A 15,489-nucleotide genomic window follows, 5' to 3' on the forward strand; every position below is an offset into this window, starting at 1 on the left:
AAAGTAATGTTTATATACGGTTCTTTGCTTGCTTGTTGCTTTATTATTTGTCAAGTCTATACAAGGATTATTTTACATTATAAAAAAAGTTCTTTATTCTTAAGATTAGTGTTTTGCAATCAACATTTTTATTAGGAATGATTGACGATTAATGGTACCTAATAAAACATTTGCAATTTTAGTATATATGTCAATTGCTAAGACATTTCAGTTTTTCATTTTTTATTTCATTTAATTATTGATAATTTATTCAATATTTATTTTAGGCATCTGAAAAAAAAATAAATAAATAAATAAAATATATAAGGTGCATAAATACATGACTTATCAAAGTTCCCAGATTACTTTACATTAAGCTCTGCAAAAGTAACTTTATCATGGCTCCAAGTAAATTTGATGAGGTTTGTGTGTAGCTATTCTCCCTATTCTCTCTCTTACACACTAACATACACAGATATATGTATGTGTGTATGTATTTATGTATGTATGTATGTATGTATGTATGTATGTATGTATGTATGTATGTATGTATGTATGTATGTATGTATGTATGTATGTATGTATGTATGTATGTATGTATGTATGTATGTATGTATGTATGTATGTATGTATGTATGTATGTATGTATGTATGTATGTATGTATGTATGTATGTACTATAAATATATAAATACATATATGCATATAATAAATGTATGTGTGTGTGTGTGTGTGTGTGTGTGTGTGTGTGTGTGTGTGTGTGTGTGTGTGTGTGTGTGTGTGTATATATATATATATATAAAGATATATAAATATACACACATACATACATATACATAGGTTTATTTGTATATGACATATTTTCTTTTGAATGTGCATAGTTAATTATGTTACTAATTGTGTTTTAGAAAGAACTAAACAGGAATAAGGTGAGATTTTTTTATTGGAAAAAACTTTAAAAAATTTAAATGTTGCTGTGCTTCAGTTTAAGTATTTATTTTTTATTAAGAAAAATAACGATTGAAAAATCAGCATAATTTTAAGAAATGGTTTGTGGTATTTTCACTTTTTTTTGTGACAGCCAAAAATTTATCACTGCTTAAAACAGCTTCACTCTTACTTCAATAGTTATTCTATAAATACCTGCAAGTGTTACTACAAATAAAAACAGCAAGAATTCAGTAAGAAAACAGTTAGTAGTATTAGTTGCTTAACTTAAAGAACTTTTCTAAAATATTATTATGTAATATTTTAGAAAAGTTCTTTAAGTTACTTTAGTATTTGGATAAATCTAAAAAAAAAAATTATCTTGACTGGTATTTTTTTTCACTAATTGTATGTAGATTTTATCATTTAGTAAAACCAATTCATCTAAAGCTATTGTACATACATACATACATACATACATACATACATACATACATACATACATACATACATACATACATACATACAACTTTTTTGTTTGTTGGGAAACAGGTATTTAATTGAATCTGGTATTGTATCAGGTAGCCTTTGATTTAAATGCATACTTGTAATCTATCTGGCACTGAGTAAACAAGTTTCTGAAGAACAGACAACTGGTATTCCATTCGCTTTTCTAGAGGTACCCAAGCTCATAGATGTTCTTCAGCTTGTTTCTTCATCTTCAATTCTATCTTATTCTATAGATGTTCTATGGGATTGAGATCGTGTAAGAATGAAGGCTGAGCTAATGTTTGAAATTTGTTTTACTTGATCCAATACTTGACTAGGCCTGATGTATCCTTGGGATCATTGTCATGGACAAAGAAAAATTCTTGTCCAAAATGTAAATTTTTGAATCGATGATAACAAATAGTGCTCTAAGATACTATGATAATAAAATTGATCTATTGTATAGCCCAAAATATATAATTCACCAGTTCCATTTTGCATGACACAACCCCAAACAGTAACAGGACCCCCATCATGCTTGACCAAAGTCACAGTATAATGTGGATCAAATTCTTCCTAGGCTGTTCTCCATAACATTAACTTCCCATCAGATCTGTGCAGATTAAATTTCAATTCATCAGATCAAATGACAGTTTCCCAAAACTTAATTAGCTTGTCAACATTGTTTTGGCATACTTCAGAAATTTACCTCAATTGACCTTGTTGAATAACGGTTTCTTTTGTGCTACATAACCGAAAAGCCTAGCTTCATGAAGACTATTTCAAATGATATTTGGTGTGTAATGATATTCTTCCTAGTTCGGTCTTGACCTCGATCTTCACAGCACTTACAGATTTACGTCAATCAGACTTAACTTTGTGTTCTATCAATCAATCAAATGTTTTAGTTGTTTTTCTTTTTTGACCATGTCTGATAAATTACTGACACATTTTATGCTTATATTTCTTCATTATGTAACATACTGTCTCTCAAGGAAGTAATGTCTTAGCAGCAATTTCCTGTTGAGAATCACCGCTCTAATGATGCTGAACTTATGGTGGTTACTAAAGTTCGAAGATCATTACTACGTTCTTTCTTTTTAGACACCATTTTTATTTTGATTGTCATCTAGTCAAGAAACCTATGAGTATTTATACTAATATCAGTTGTTCTAGATATAACAACAACACATTTCTGTAACATTATAGAAAAATAAATGAGATTTCTAGAACTTTTCAGGAAAATTCTTTTCTTTCCTTTTTTCTGGGGCAATAATTTTTGTATATGATATTTGAACAAGCTTATACTGTTTTGTCAACAAAACAAGAACAAAAGTAATTGAAAAGCTAAAACTTGTAATATATATATATATATATATATATATATATATATATATATATATATATATATATATATATATATATATATATATATATTAGGGCTGTTCATGTGAACACAGGAAAAAAAATTTTTTCTCGGATTTGAATGCATAGTTGTTTATTTTGTGCCATTTGACATAGTAATTGACTGTGGAAAAAATCTTTCCAATCAGATAATGTTTAGGGGGTGCTCAATGACCATAAAGTTTTACGAAAAATGTCAAAAACGTGTAAAAAGTTCCAAAGTTCCAAAAATTTCTAGAACCTGGTTAGTTAGATTTTTTCCACTGAAATATTGTCTGATTGCGTACTATATAGATTAATTAAAGTGCAGCAGATTAACTGTCATCAGGGCACCAGACTAAAAAATGTCTGCTAGTGTTTAAAACAACTGTGTTTATATCATTTTGTTAAAATTTATATTCATAATTTTAATACTATTATTTAACTCAATTTAGAATTTGTTCAAACAGAATAAAAAGGTTTACAAGTATAAATATTATTTCTTTTTGGAATTTCAGTTTGACAACAAATGTATTAATATTTTGATAGTACCTAACCTTAGTAACCTATTACAGAAAACTAGCATGGTAGTCTGGTAGTGTATTGTTTGTTATTAAGTGCAGATAATAATAATTTCTAATTTGAAAATATTTATTTAATTTCTTTAGTAATAATTATTATAATATATTGCTGCAGCTGCATAAACCAACAACTGAATGATAAGTTTGTATAATATGGTATTGAGTTTTGATTTTCTCATAATATTTCAGTTATCATTGAAATGGCAGCATCATCTCGTGTTGCTATCTCTACACGACTTCAAACCAAAATCTTTTTAATTGGACAACCAGAGCCAAATCTTCCAGATAAAGTTCTTCCCTTAACATCTGATGTTTTAAAAACATTTTTTTATCATCTTAATTCAACCAAAAAGTCAGTGCCTGAAAGTCTTAAAACAACTGTTGATGAACTGATTATTATTTGGAATAAAGCCCGTATTCCGACAGCATTTCATCCGAATGTAGTCTTAAAGTTGAAAACGTTAGTCCAGGAATTTAAATTAATAAAAAAAAATAAATCCAGATTGTCAGATTCTCAGAAATCGAGAGAGAAATCATTTACAGACACCATTGGCCTACTTTTTGACATTGCCCACAAGGATGCTGAAACCATGATCAGAATTGAAGAAGATAAAGAATTTTTATTGGATCAGAGATGTCAGAGAAAAATGGTGATGTTTGGAGAGGACAAAGAACTTTCAAAATTAGAAGAAAGAAATGAAGCAAGGAAACAAGCAGAGAGAGAACGAAAGCTAAAAGAAGAGCAAAGACAATCTGGTGCGAGTGCAATAGTTCCTGTTATTGAACCTTTACATGACGAAAGTTATAGTGATGACAACGATAACGATGCTGTTGATAATGACAAAATGGTTGATAGAGATTTTGAGATAGAAATCCCTGTTTATTACAGACAACAAGTCAGTAAAGCAAGTTCTTCAGGGTCAGCTGAATCAAGTTTAGCAAGTACTCCAAAACGACAATGTATCTTAGATACAATTCTTGACTCGCCTGATGTTTCATCAACATTAGACAGAATTAATCTATCTGACACAAAATTTACTATACTAGCAGCAGCAATTGCAAGGGCTGGTGGACAGAACCTCGATGATGGATCATTGTCACGTTCTACAGTCCGTAGAAAACGAACCCATCATCGATCAAATATTGAAGCCACTGTTCGAACTGAATTCTGCGATTTGGACAAACCACCATTAATCGTCCACTGGGATGGCAAACTGATGATAGATCGTACAAATTCTGCAGCCCCTAAAGCAAATGTTGACCGGCTATCTGTAGGTGTGACAGGTCACAATGTTGACAAAATACTTGGAATAGCAAAACTATCAGCTGGAACTGGAGAAGCCCAAGCAAAAGCAGTTATTCATCTGCTTAATTTCTGGGACATAATTGGTGATGTTATTGGAATGAGTTTTGATACTACAGCCTCTAACACTGGCTCCAAAAATGGTGCATGTGTAGTTCTAGAGAAACATACAGGTAGAAATTTGTTATATTTCGCTTGCAGACACCATGTTCATGAGATCATAGTAGCAGGAGTGTTTGGATCACTATTTGGACCATCATCTGGTCCCAACATACCTCTTTTCCAGAGATTTCAGCAATATTGGCCCAAAGTTAATCAAGGAAATTTTAAACCTCTGGATGACATTCGAATGAAAATACCCCTGGTGCAAGAACTACAAAATGAAGTGATTGCATTCCTCAAAGAAAACCTGCATGTTAAAATGCCAAGGGATGACTACAAAGAAATCATGGATCTCTGTCTGTTAATACTTGGAAAACTGCCTGATCAAGAAGAGAAAAATTATCATTTCAAGATCCCTGATGCTTATCACATGGCTCGCTGGATGGCCAAGGTTATTTATTGTTTTAAGATTTATTTATTTCGTGAAGAGTTCAAGTTGACCACAAAAGAGGAAAAAAATCTCTGTGAATTTTGCTTATTTGCTAGTCTGGTTTATGTAAAATCTTGGATATCATGCACAAATGCCAGCGATGCTCCAGTTAATGACTTGTTTCTGTACTTAAGCAGTTTGCAGTTGTGAATAAAACGATTTCCGAAGCAGCAGTCAAGAACTTTCAAAACCATTTGTGGTACCTTTCACCAGAATTGGTCCCACTAGCTTTGTTTTCAAACAAACTTCAAACGGAAGAGAAGCGAAAAATGATTTCCAACATGAAATTTCACGGTGAGAACTGGTCTGAAAGGTTGATCAAATTAAAGAACATTGAAAGTCTAGAGAAGAAATCTCTGGACATGCTGGTGACATCAGTTTCAGCAAGTGCGTTGCGGTCAATGAAGGTTGATATTGATTTTCTGTTCAACAACGATCCAGCTACCTGGAATGATTCCCCAGAATACCAAGAAGGAAAAAATTTAGTATATTCATTGAAAGTAGTAAATGATGCTGCCGAACGATCTGTGGCTTTAATGTCGATGTTTAATGAATCGATTACAAGGAATGAATCTGAAATGCAGAGGTTAATTCAGGTGGTTGAGGATCACAGAAAGCGAGTGCCAGATGCCAGAAAGTGTACTCTGAAGAGTTATAGTCCTCGCTAGCATTAACATTGCACGAACTATAACATTACGATAATTAAATGTTAATTGCTCATATGTTTTTTTGTTTATAATTCGTATTTTAATCAATGACAAAGAGTCAAAAATCCTAGTGTTTTATTTTGGAAAAATTCTGATATAACAAAAACCGCAGAACTTTAGTCGTATTGCAGTATTTTATTTCATTAATTTCTCTGCTAATAAACCAGTCTAAAGTGGATGTGGATTGTAATTTGTATTCAGAATTTAATATTTAGAGATAATTAAAACTGATCAAATCTGAAAAATCTAATTAACCGGGTTTTAGAAATTTGTGGAACTTTGTTACTTTTTCCATGTTTTTCACATTTTTCGTAAAACTTTATGGTCATTGAGCACCCCCTAAACATTATCTGATTGGAAAGATTTTTTGCACAGTTAATTACTATGTCAAATGGCACAAAATAAACAACTATGCAATCAAATCTGAAAAAAAAATTTTTTTTGGACAGCCCTAATATATATATATATATATATATATATATATATATATATATATATATATATATATATATATATATATATATATATATAATGATAACAGACCACACAATGCTACTAATACTCATTAATTTTCTTCTATAATTCTTATATGACAGCAAAGATAAAGTAGTTATGCAAGGTTGGGCCAATAATTTTTGGACTCACTGGGCATAATAGAAAAAAAAAAAAAAATAATAATGATACATCCTTATTTTTTTAAAATCAAATTTTAACCCTTAATGATGTAAAAAATAAGTGCTCATAAGCTCCAGTTAATACTTTTGTGCTGCTTTTATTATTTTTCTTCAGTGATTTTTGAGTATATGTAAATTCAGCTTTTCTCTTTCATCCAAAGTTTTAAAAAAGTTGATTTTTATTGTAAAATTTTATTATAAATTGTAGTAAAAAATTATTTGGTTATTTTTGCTGAAAATTTGACAAAGATTAATTGGGAACAGCCATTTACTAGAGATATTAACTAACATAACATGCCTACATCTCTTAAGTGTGTATCCAGTTCATGCACATCAAGAGCCATTCAGAAATTTTAAGGAACTGGTAGAACTGCATTCAAAAAATGTTCTTGGTATCCCATGTATTTCCAGTGATAATAGTATCTACATTGTGAGAAAAAAACTCTTATGCACTCACCATAAGAGTTTGCACAGAAACATAACATAGCTCTTGTAAAACATGTACCAAAGCATTCTGGTCCTAGGCCCAATTACTTTTATGATAACTGCATGGATCAATATAGATATGTAGAGGTGCTTGAGAACTGTTTGATTCTGACGAAGAACATTTTTAATTTGAACCCAATCAAAAATGTATGGAAAGTGCTAGACTGAACACTGCTCTTTTATAGAGGCTTTAAGTTGAAGTTATTTTTACTTCAGATTTTTTTTAACCACTCTTTTGAGCAGGTTGACATGAAATAGAAACCTTTGAAAACGAATTAAAAACCGCATCTTTTTTCTTTTTTTGACCATTTTTCTAAATATTTAAAACCTTCAAAAAATTAGGGGGTCCTAAACTTTATGTGGCTGTATCTTTTGAGCGTCAAAATATATTTTAATAAAATTTAAAGCCTAATTACAATTTATGATGGGATTCAAGATAATATTTTGTTTCTTTTCAAAGATTACTTTCCCTCAACTAGGGGGATGCAGGGGGGGTTTTTTAAGGGTACTTCTACTCTTTTTTTGCAAATCACTTCATTTGTGCCTGAAATTGAAGTTAATTTTATTTGGAGACAAAATAAAATGATCGAATATCAAATTAATGGCATAAACACGATAGTTAGACAAATTGTTCTCAATAAATTAAGTCAATTATCTGATAATTTGTTTAAATTAAACAATTTGTTAGAGTATTGATTTATAAAATTTAAAAAATCTAATACAGAAAATACTAAATAAAAACGTTTTTATACAAAATGAGTCTGCAAAAAGCAAGAGCTCATTCAGAAAATAGGAGATGGATATGTTTCTGTTGTGTCAATAAAGACAAAAAATGTCTATCTTTGGAGAAGAATGATTCATTGATTCATCTGATCAAAGACTTTGTGGACCCTGGATTCAGTCTGAGTCTAAGTTCTTATCCGTCAGGAATATGCGGAAGTTGCAAGACAAAATTATATTTAAGACAGAAAGGTAAAGCTACCAGTAAAGCTGTGGAGACTTCCTGGATAAATGGTCGTGATCAAGTTAAAAAGTTGGGAAGAATTAAACAAAAAGATAGCAATGGCAATTGTGCTATTTGCTGCCGAGGTGCAATGTACTAAAAGTAGTAGTACACTTAATCTTTTTGAATTCACCTACGTAGAATCTGAAAAAATTACATTCGAAAAAAGAAATTCATTTTGCTTAGAATGTTGTCAGGTTGTTGGTCCTGGTATTCAACATGCTTGCAGCAAAAAAAACCTGTTCAAATCTTCACGCCTTAATTACTTCAAAGAATCAAAATATCGCTGATAGAGTTGTTTCTTGTACGCTAAAAAAAATATCTGTTGTTGGTGATTGTAAATAAAGCTTGCAACAGCAGGAAAAGCTCTTCCTGTTAAAGTATACACAGACCGATCACCTATAAGGCGTGATATAGATCACCTATAAGGCGTGATATAGATCACCTTTAAGGCGTGATATAGATCACCTATAAGGCGTGATATAGATCACCTATAAGGCGTGATATAGATCACCTATAAGGCGTGATATAGATCACCTATAAGGCGTGATATAGATCACCTATAAGGCGTGATATAGATCACCTATAAGGCGTGATATAGATCACCTATAAGGCGTGATATAGATCACCTATAAGACGTGATATAGATCACCTATAAGGCGAAAATAAGAAGTAAAACAATCATGAACTTGAGATAAACCATGATCTTCCAAATTGTGCAGTGTTATAAATAATGAATGAGATAAGAAAAGATATTGGAGATCTGGAATACAGGAGAACACCTATACTGAAGTTACGAACAGGTACGGTACTTGAATAGGTTTTACGATGTGATAAAATGTCAGCTCAAGATTGGTAAAAACTTTTTTGAAAAAGATATTGTTTATCGTACTGACCTATATATGCTTGTAACTGAAGTTTGTTCCTTCAGAAAAATGGATATTTTTAATTCTGTTGTACGCGTTGGTATAGATGGAAGGGAGGGATCTCTAAAGATTGTCATGAACTTGTTTGACCCATCAGCAATAGATTTTCAACCAAGAAACCAGAAGTACACCGGGGTCAATAAAGTGATTATCTTAGGCATAGCTCGAAATGTAGAAAAGAATCATCACAATCTTATTTTCAGATTGTGATGGTTCTTTTCTACGTTTCGAGCTATGCCTAAGATAATCACTTTATTGACCGCGGTGTATATCACTTTATTGACCCCAGTGTTTTCCAACTCCTTCAACTCAATCAATTGAAGTTTATCTTGGCTTCTGACCTCAAATTGATCAAGATTATACCTATAAGTTATTTTCTATAATCAAGGGTCACGGTGGAAAATACTCGTGTTGCTATTGTGATGGGCCGATGGATGAAAAAGGAGTTAAAAGGACTTTCGGATCACTAGCAGATACCACTTTGATAACAAACCTCGTATATAGATGCAATATTACAAAAATGTTACTTATCCATGTCTGTTGGATGAAAAATTGACTGAAGATATTATCAACATAATTCCACCACCTGAATATCATACTTATGAACACCATGTCAGTAAAATTATTGATCTCCTCTTCACTGATAAAAATCTGAAGGAGTTTCTTGAAAAGAAAACGGTTATCAGGCATGGCTATAATGGTGGTGGTTTTGATGGACCTAACTGTACCAAAGTTTTAAGATCATTGGACGAAATGACACTTTATTCTCCAATTGAATATCTGGAATGTATTGAAACCCTGAGGAGGTTTAAAGAAGGTACTTCATTGCTTTTTAAATTTTTTTTAACACTTCTTGGAACGTTTTTAATTTAGTTAGTACAGATAGGGGACTATTGACCTACCAGTCTAAATAAAATTAAGAGACACGAATATGTTGATATAAGTATATAATATAATGATTTGTAACAAACCACATTATTTATTATTCAAATCTTGAGTACTTATTATTTGCAATAGATTTTTTAAATTGGATGAAAAATGTGTTAGTGTATTTTACTAAATTAGTGCTCAATGTTCAAAACAGAACATAGAAAATAGAAAGTGCTCAATGGCAGAAAATCCTGCTCAGTTTTACATCAGAACAAACATCTGAAGCAGTGCATAAAAGCTTAAACAAGACACTGAAAAGGTTCGTTGACTCAGAAAAAAACGTCCATCACGGTGAAAAGCAGAGTTATGGTTGTTGAATACATTTCAACGAGATTGTAAGAAGATTTTTCAAGAATGTATTTAGATTGAAAAAGTACCTATTTCTTTTTCGTTATTGTAACATATTATAATTTTTAAAATACTGTTTGTGGCATTTCATTTGTTTGATTTTGTTATCGGAGATTTATTTATGTTTTGTGTGTGTCAGTAGAGATTGAAACTTTGCATTCCTAATAAATTTTTGATAAGAAGATAATTGCAACTATTATTTTGCTAATATTCATTAAAATGATAATTTTTTTGCTAAAAATTACGGCAGTCGGATCACAGGGGCAGGAATACCCTTGAAAAATGACCCCAACATCCCCCTGAATGAGAGAAAATATTTAAAAAAAAAAAATTCTTTATCTTGAATTCAAATATAAATTGTAATTAGTTTTCAAATTTTATCAAAATATATTTTGATGCTCAAAAGATACAGCCACATAAAGTTTAGGACCCCCTAATTTTTTGAAGGTTTTAAATATTTAGAAAAATGGTCAAAAAAAGAAAAAAGATGCGGTTTTTAATTCGTTTTCAACGGTTTCTATTTCATGTCAACCTGCTCGAAAGAGTGGTTAAAAAAAATCTGAAGTAAAAATAACTTCAACTTAAAACTTCTAAAAATGAGCAGTGTGAAAACTCACTAAAGCTCCTGTAACATCAGTGAAGTCTTTTAGTATTAGTTTGAAAAAATGATTCAATAGCTTATCAAATTAGTACTTTCAAAAGCTTTTAAACTGAAATTGGGGAGCTGTATTCCTTATTAACTTTCCTTTAAGATTTAATTTGAAGTGTGCTAAACTTATTAGTAGCTTTTTTTATAAATTTTTTTTTTCAGTTGCTTTAATGTAAAAATTTAGTCAAGGCATGTGTAAAAGTGAGGGATATTTTTTTCACTATCCGTGTATTTTGTAACTTTAAGTATCTATTCTATTATACAAAAAGTTTTGTTTTTTTACATTTATATTAAGTGTTTAAATTATTTTAACATTTGTTATTTAACTGTTTGTGATCTGAATTTAGAGCCCTGAAAGTGGATTATCGGATCATGATGATAATGATGCACAAGATGATAAGAAAAAAAATCAGCCTCAGGGAGAGAGTATGACTTTTATTTATATATGTAATGTATTTATGTAATGTAATGTAAATGCAAATGTAAATGTAATCTAATGTATATATGTATTTATGCATGTGTGCATGTATGTAATGTAATTTAATGTAATTTGATGTAATAATGTAAATGTAATGTAATATAATGTATGTATGTATGCAGTGCTTTCTCTATAACTCTCTTCAATTTAGGTGCTACTTTTTAATATAACTTGAGTTTTAGCAAGTGTTTGTTAAAATTTCCTAAAAGTGTATTTATAAAGAGTAGACTTTCTTTAAAAATGATTTTATACCCTTTTATGATGCCAACTACTTTTTAAACTTATTTTGCCATAATTTGTTTACATTTCCATAAAAACTGCATAAAAGAAAAAAACTTCATGACTTAAGGTTTTAAAAATTGAGATGCTGCAAATGGGTTAAAAGTTGATGAGGAAATTAATTAAGAAATAGAAAATAGTTGGCTCTAACATTTATTTCAAACACTAAAATATTAGCAATTGAGAAGTAGCAAGAAGATTAATGATTTCCCATTGGGCAGCCAAATGTGAGGAAAGTCTTTTCTTTCATGTTCTGAGAGTAATTTATTGCACTCGTACCCTAAGACTGCCTCTAACTAGACAATGGCTATAAAAAGCATATCTTCTAATGCAAAAAGAAAACTTTTAATTTGGAAAAGTTCTGGTATTTATGCAACAAAAATAAAACTTCTGACTTACAGTGATAGACTCAACAGATTTAGATGGTGCAAGGGATTTGTTAGTCTATAAAATTGCGTAACCAAGCAATCATGCAATTTTTAGTGGTAAATCCAAATTTCAACTGCTAAACACAAAAAGCAAAGTATTTTATAACAAGATTGCTAGGCAAAGTGGTTGTTGAGTTTTGGGGTTGGTTCACTTCAGTTGTTTTTTTTATTAGTAATAGCAATAATCCATTTGAAACTTCTTGAATGCTCCTTTTTAACCTTAAGTTAAGTTTTAATTAAATCTTTAGGGAAATTGAAAAAAGCCCAATGAATATGAATTAAATCAAAAAGCATCATATTTTATTTATTTGAATTCAGATAATGATAATAAGCATCATAGAACAACAACAAGACTGAAGTAAAATTGAATTTTTCTTAATGAATAAAATTAATTTTGTTACAGTCAAATGTTTTTTTAAAACATGTTTTGTCAAACATCCAAAAATAATAACTTGGTTACTTTTTTCAGTTCGTGCTGGGTTGCGTTCCTTATACTCTGACAAACCAGTACGAGTGAAGTTTGTTAATCTAACAGGCAAAGAAGTACAATTGTACTGGATTAATTATGTTGGAGAATGTGAAAAAGCGTTTAAACTTTCTGATGGAAAATGTGATGTAATTGACACATTTGAAACTCATCCATGGATTGCTGCAAATGCGCGAAATAAAAAAGTTCATCATGCATTTACTATCGGTAATAATTTAGTGTATTATCCTATTCTTGGTCCAAATGGGGGAAAGTTTGCTGTAGCTGAGATCCGAAAAGCTCCAGGTGAGTGTAATTTTATATGTAATAATACATTTGTTGATGTAAAGTTGTTAACTTTAATGGTGCAGCAATTAAGATGGTAATTATGAGATTAAAGATAGTAATAATGGTGGAGCAATTAAGACAGTAACAGAAATTGCGTCAAATATTTCAATAACAATTCAAAGATTCCTTAGACGAGGAGGTTTCACTTTAAGTCAGGAAAAACTAGTTTTTCTTTGATAATTTGCTTAAGGGAATTATATGCTTTTTTTTTGACCCTCACTTGACTTTTGGTATTTTTTTTTGTTTCATCAAATAATTGTAAAAAATTACTAAAATTGTTTGATGTTTTTATATTTTAGAAAAACTTACTGAGTTGGCGTCTAATCCAAACGGGATTGAGGTAACTGTAAAGTTTATCAACCGTACATCTTGTCGTGCTTATTTAGAGATGATTAAAGAAGATGGGGAGAGAGAGCTTAGACATGCCTTAAAAGCAGGTAGTGTTTTAAATTGTCATCACTCTTCAGTTTTATTTGTATTTTTTGTTGAAGAAACATTTTAACATATTTTATATTTTATATTTGTTTTTATATTTTAAAAACTAATAATATTTTTAAAAATATTTTTAATTACAGCTTTTGTACGTTTTGTATTTAGGTGAAACATTCACTGCCGTCACACAAGAGAAGACGTATTGGATTGCTGTCATGGACAAAGAAACTGACGAAGGTCTCTTGCTAAACTACGGCTGGTATTATTCTCCTATGAGAACTCGAATGAAAAAAGAACGATGTTACATCACTGATTGTAAGTTTTTTTTATGAAAATCATTGTTTGAATCAGCGAGTTCAAAAACAGTACAAGTCCAAATTTGTCCATTTTTATTTTGTTGAGAAATTGCTTTTAATATGAAGAATGAGTTGAGACTGAGAACAGTACTAATTTGAGAAAGTTGTTTCATCTACTATAACCTTTTACTTATAAATGAAGTTTTTATTGTTTGACTCAACTCAAATATGTTTTAAAGTAAATGTTTATTATGAAAAGAAAGATAAATGCTCTATTTATCGTTTAAAATTGGGCTTATGTTCAAAATGTTGCTTTATTTTAGATATCTAATATCGTTTTCATCAAATCTCTCGCACTTCACTTGTTAAAAAAAACGCTGCAATTAGCTTTTTGAAATCAGATGGTGGACTGTCTAGGGTGTTATGGCTTAGTGTGTTATACGCTTTCTATGTGCATATCTCCTCCTTTAATTGACAAATTTTATAGCTGTTCAAATTTAGATTTTTATATATGTATATGTATTTATGTAATTTTTTATGATTTATTTTATAAGATTTATATTTAACACTATTTTATTACCACATTTTTTATTGACGATTAGACGATATTTTCAATCGCTAATCTAAACGTTCTTTTGCTTTAAGTTGCGCATCATGCCACTATTGGGGAAACAGCTATTACGTTCCCTCGAAACAGTCCTTTTTTAACTCTCCTCATATGTTCGATTTTGTTCGTTAAAGTAAATGCAAAAAATTTTTGTTAACTTTTTTAAATCACGAATTGTATTCAACAATTTTTAAGAAAAAGTTATTGCGGTTAAAACAAATAAGCAATCCTTTGAGACATTCTTGAAGAGACGAAAAATACTGTTAAGTTGTTGTAAAAGTTGTTTTTTAAGCGGAACAAATAAAGATAAATAGCAAGCTCACTCAATAATATTATTTATAATCAAAAAGTTTTCTTGCACATACTTTGTACATAATAATAAACATATAATTTAGTTTAACCAGTATGAAGATGTGTTGATGCTTAAATGTCTGCTTACTATCGATTTTTATCTTAAAATTTGTTTTTACTGTTGAAATAATAAAAGATAACAAGATGTAAGTAATTTTACCTACAGATTTCAATACCCCCCCCCCCCCTTCCGTTTTTTTCCGAATGCAACTTCCATGGTGTGACCTTAAAGTCCTATGCTGTAAGAAAGTCCTAATGTTAACTAATCATAGATTTTTGTATATTGTAAAATAAACATTTGAGGAAAATATATATATATACATATATATATATATATATATACATATATATATATATCATATATCATATATATATCTCGGCGGCCATGCATACATACATATATATATATATATATATATATATATATATATATATATATATATCATATATATATATATGTATGTATGCATGGCCGCCGAGAGGGGAGGGGTGGACGTGGAAGATTCCCGGGGCCCCGTGTGTGTACAAATAATTTTTTTAAATAATTTTTAAAACATTTAAATAGTTTTGACTTTTAAAAGATTTAATTAACTTTTATTTTTAATTTTCGATGACCAGATCACGTTTCTTTTTGTCCTGGGTATATAATTGATCATAATGAGGGCCCCTTAAGAAAACTTCCCCGGGACCCGAAATTTCTCTCGGCTGCTATGTATGTATGTATGTATGTGTATGTATATATCATATACACTATACTAAATTACATATAATTGGTGTTGCGGCATACCAATTACTATCTTATCTAAACCTTTTAAATTCCTTTCCATA

General features: G+C 30.2%; 2 protein-coding genes across 2 annotated transcripts; both read left to right on the forward strand.

Moving 5' to 3' along the window:
• The first annotated feature begins 258 nt into the window (after positions 1–258).
• LOC149880968 (uncharacterized) lies at positions 259–14,262 on the forward strand. Its single transcript, XM_090067828.1, has 7 exons — positions 259–401; positions 887–907; positions 11,324–11,402; positions 12,631–12,933; positions 13,275–13,412; positions 13,573–13,722; positions 14,027–14,262. Exons 1-7 carry the CDS (start codon positions 378–380, stop codon positions 14,032–14,034), a joined length of 723 nt encoding a protein of 240 aa, XP_089923954.1. The 5' UTR covers positions 259–377; the 3' UTR covers positions 14,035–14,262.
• Positions 9,453–10,236, forward strand: LOC149880969 (uncharacterized). Its single transcript, XM_090067831.1, has 2 exons — positions 9,453–9,866; positions 10,115–10,236. Exons 1-2 carry the CDS (start codon positions 9,554–9,556, stop codon positions 10,138–10,140), a joined length of 339 nt encoding a protein of 112 aa, XP_089923957.1. The 5' UTR covers positions 9,453–9,553; the 3' UTR covers positions 10,141–10,236.
• Positions 14,263–15,489: the final 1,227 nt, after the last annotated feature.

Source organism: Hydra viridissima, unplaced genomic scaffold (assembly GCF_058129835.1).
Source record: "Hydra viridissima isolate aposymbiotic clone 2 unplaced genomic scaffold, HvirCarnegie_v1 scaffold_12, whole genome shotgun sequence".
In the NCBI taxonomy this organism is placed as follows: Eukaryota; Metazoa; Cnidaria; class Hydrozoa; order Anthoathecata; family Hydridae; genus Hydra; species Hydra viridissima.

Coding starts and splice junctions, on each gene's coding strand:
- LOC149880968 (XM_090067828.1), top strand. CDS start 378: ATGGCTCCAAGTAAATTTGATGAG. Junction 908..11,323: donor AAGAACTAAACAGGAATAAG/GTGAGATTTTTT, acceptor ATCTGAATTTAG/AGCCCTGAAAGTGGATTATC. Junction 12,934..13,274: donor TGAGATCCGAAAAGCTCCAG/GTGAGTGTAATT, acceptor TTTATATTTTAG/AAAAACTTACTGAGTTGGCG.
- LOC149880969 (XM_090067831.1), top strand. CDS start 9,554: ATGCAATATTACAAAAATGTTACTTATCCATGTCTGTTGGATGAAAAA. Junction 9,867..10,114: donor CCTGAGGAGGTTTAAAGAAG/GTACTTCATTGC, acceptor TTACTAAATTAG/TGCTCAATGTTCAAAACAGA.